Below are 2,644 nucleotides of genomic sequence, written 5' to 3'. Positions count from 1 at the left end.
GGGAGATGCACCACAAGCTTTCGGTTTTTCGACAGCGTCAGTGAGTCAGAGTTTGTCTAAATCTGATGAACTGTCTCAACGACTGCAACGGGCTGAGGCACTGTCCAGAACTTGTTTGGGATCGACGCCAGAAGTTTCCGTTCGTCAGGGATTGAGGAGGTCTGATGCAACCAGACTGTCCAAACTGTCTCTACGCTCAGAGTGAGTCCCAAAACTACGATTCAGTTTCTTTACCAAACCATCTGTTTGCAGAAACTTGAAGAATTAAACAGTGGAACAGTTGCCAGAATACTGGTTTTAAAGTAGATTAAATCGGCTACATGTTTAATGGGCTAAAAGTTGGTGGTGTGGTGGGAGGGAAAGAACGTTTCTGTTTCTGGACGGGTTTGTTTTGAAATAAAAGTTCACTCGGGGTTTCCTGCTGTTGTTTCAGGAGAGGATCGGGAACGCCACAACCTCTCAAATGGGAACGGATCTTCCAGCTGCAGCATCCGGTAAGATATTTTAAGCAGTGATTCTGAACACCAACAAAACCTAGCTGTAGCTGAAAACTGAAGCGATGGCCGCATGTCGACAAGGAGCGAAGCAGCCCTATTTTTGACTTTTTCTGTGCCTGTGAAAGGTGTGCAGACTTCGCCCAACGTCCACACCAAAGGGGCTTATTCTCTAAGCCTCAGAGGGCCGCCGTCACGCCGGAGTGATATAATCATACGACATTTTAGAGACGTCACGACAGAAAAACTAGCGCGCGTACGGTGATGCCACAACTTCACTCCAAAGTGCAGACTTTAAACTCTCCCAGTTTGTGTTTCATGTCGATAGACCACGTAAAACCGGAGATGTGATGTCATGAAGGTGTAGAAAATATGAAATACGTGCTGCAGGCGTCGCATTTCTTTCAGCATCTCCGTCATTTTTTGTAGTTTTACAAAACGAAAGTGAAAGAAAGTCCTTGGAAGTGCAGCTCCTGATGTGGCCGTCTGCCTCATTCTGGACACAAACTATTGTCAGGAGCGGCTTCGATGAAAACACAAAGAGGCGCTGACCCAGCTTCATTCAAAGTCCGTTAACCAGCCACGTATGTGTTTGGGCCACAAATCTGCTTTTGTCTAACGAACCAAGAAATTAGGCAAATTATATCAAACTGTTGTGATTGTTGTGTGTGTTTGTCAGAGTTCCTGATGATCCCATGATGACGACGGTATCTTTCTGTGTTGCAGGAGGGCTACTGGGAGTTGACCACAGAACTGGGTCAACATCTTGATTTCATGGTGGTCATCTTTGTCGAGTTCTTGAAACACAAAGGCATTAATTCTCTTGGTGAGAACGCTCAGAAACCGTTTCAGAGTCTCTGAGGGGCACCAGCTTTTCAGATTAAACAGATGAAGTCACATCACTCTGTTCTGCTCTTCAGGGTGAATGCTGCTGTCTACGGTTTCTGCTGCGTCATGGTTTCTCTTTATGTGTTCACTTCTGTTTTTGAATTTTTTTCACATAATTAAGAGGAGGTCAGACTTAACACGCCGCTACACAGGCTTCAAAAACTGTCAGCTCTCCTCGTCGGGCTGTAATCGAATATTAATCACAATTTTAATTTCCCACAGTTTAATGAAAACATGATTGATGCGTGATGTTGACATCTAAAATGCTCCAGACATAGAAAACAGCCATGTGTGGATATCGTCACCTGATTTCTTTGGTAAATCTGACAGTAAAACAACTTATTTTAATGTTGTTGTTTTTTTTGCTTTTTAATTTGCTGCTGCAGTAACTGATGGAGACCAGAAGCTTCTCTGTGCACAGCTGACTAGCTAACATCTACATCTACTAGACATCTACTGCAGCCTGCATGTGAGGCGTTCAGGGAGCATCAGTAAATCGCGTCGTCAGTCAACTAACATTCAGTTTATTTATGTTTTGTCACAGATTAAGGTTTTTTAAAGTCTTATTTCGATGCAGATTTGTACATTCGAACAAAAATAAGAATAATTTAGAGCTGAAGTCGAAGAATAATAAATAATCCCCAGTACTGATTATGATTTTAATAGTAAACTATAAAATGAGCAGGATGTCACTTTGTTTTCCAGTAACAAAGCTGCCATTTGCCCTAAAAATTGCTCCTACAAATATGAAGCTACAAGTCGTTTGTCCAGGTTTTTCAGAGCTCCACCACCAACACCTCCACCGTCTCTCATGTACAGAAACTGTTCACGCCGAGGTCCCTTCTGTCTCCTGATTAACTCGGATCTTTGCCGTTTTCTCTGTGCGTTGCAGGCGTGAAGGCTCGCGCAGACATCCTGAAGCTGCTGGCGACTCTCCTGGTTCTGCAGCAGATGAGGCTGGAGAAGTATGAGGAAGGCAAACTGCTGCGAACCCTGTTTTCTCTGGAGGAACCCTCCGAGCCGAGGTCTGCTCACCGACACCGCGACACTTCGTCGTTGTAAAAACACAGCAGATGAGCAGCCAGAACATGTTCACCTGCATTCAGGAGATTCTGGTTCGACTCTCGTAGCAACAAAGAAAATCAATTCAATCAAAAACAGTCTCATTTAAGAAATAAATCAGTGTTTCTACATCTCTTGACCTACTCAGGGTGTCAGTCTTATTAGTGTTAGTGCAGCATGTTCTACTTATCTTCAACTGT

At 43.8% G+C, this 2,644-nt stretch overlaps 1 protein-coding gene across 1 annotated transcript in view; it reads left to right on the top strand.

Moving 5' to 3' along the window:
• The window catches only part of parp4 (poly (ADP-ribose) polymerase family, member 4), a 36,660-nt gene that overhangs the window by 32,161 nt on the left and 1,855 nt on the right, over window positions 1-2,644 (top strand). Inside the window, exons 32-35 of the mRNA XM_008296956.1 lie at window positions 6-201; window positions 434-494; window positions 1,221-1,320; window positions 2,275-2,407. Of these exons, the coding sequence (XP_008295178.1) occupies window positions 6-201; window positions 434-494; window positions 1,221-1,320; window positions 2,275-2,407 (490 nt within the window). The remainder of the gene's footprint in view (window positions 1-5; window positions 202-433; window positions 495-1,220; window positions 1,321-2,274; window positions 2,408-2,644) is intronic.

The sequence above is a fragment of the Stegastes partitus genome, unplaced genomic scaffold, assembly GCF_000690725.1.
Source record: "Stegastes partitus isolate 25-593 unplaced genomic scaffold, Stegastes_partitus-1.0.2 Scaffold1171, whole genome shotgun sequence".
Lineage (NCBI taxonomy): Eukaryota > Metazoa > Chordata > Actinopteri > Pomacentridae > Stegastes > Stegastes partitus.
Note: the sequence above shows the minus strand (reverse complement) of the source record. Positions and strands in the feature narration are given on the sequence as shown.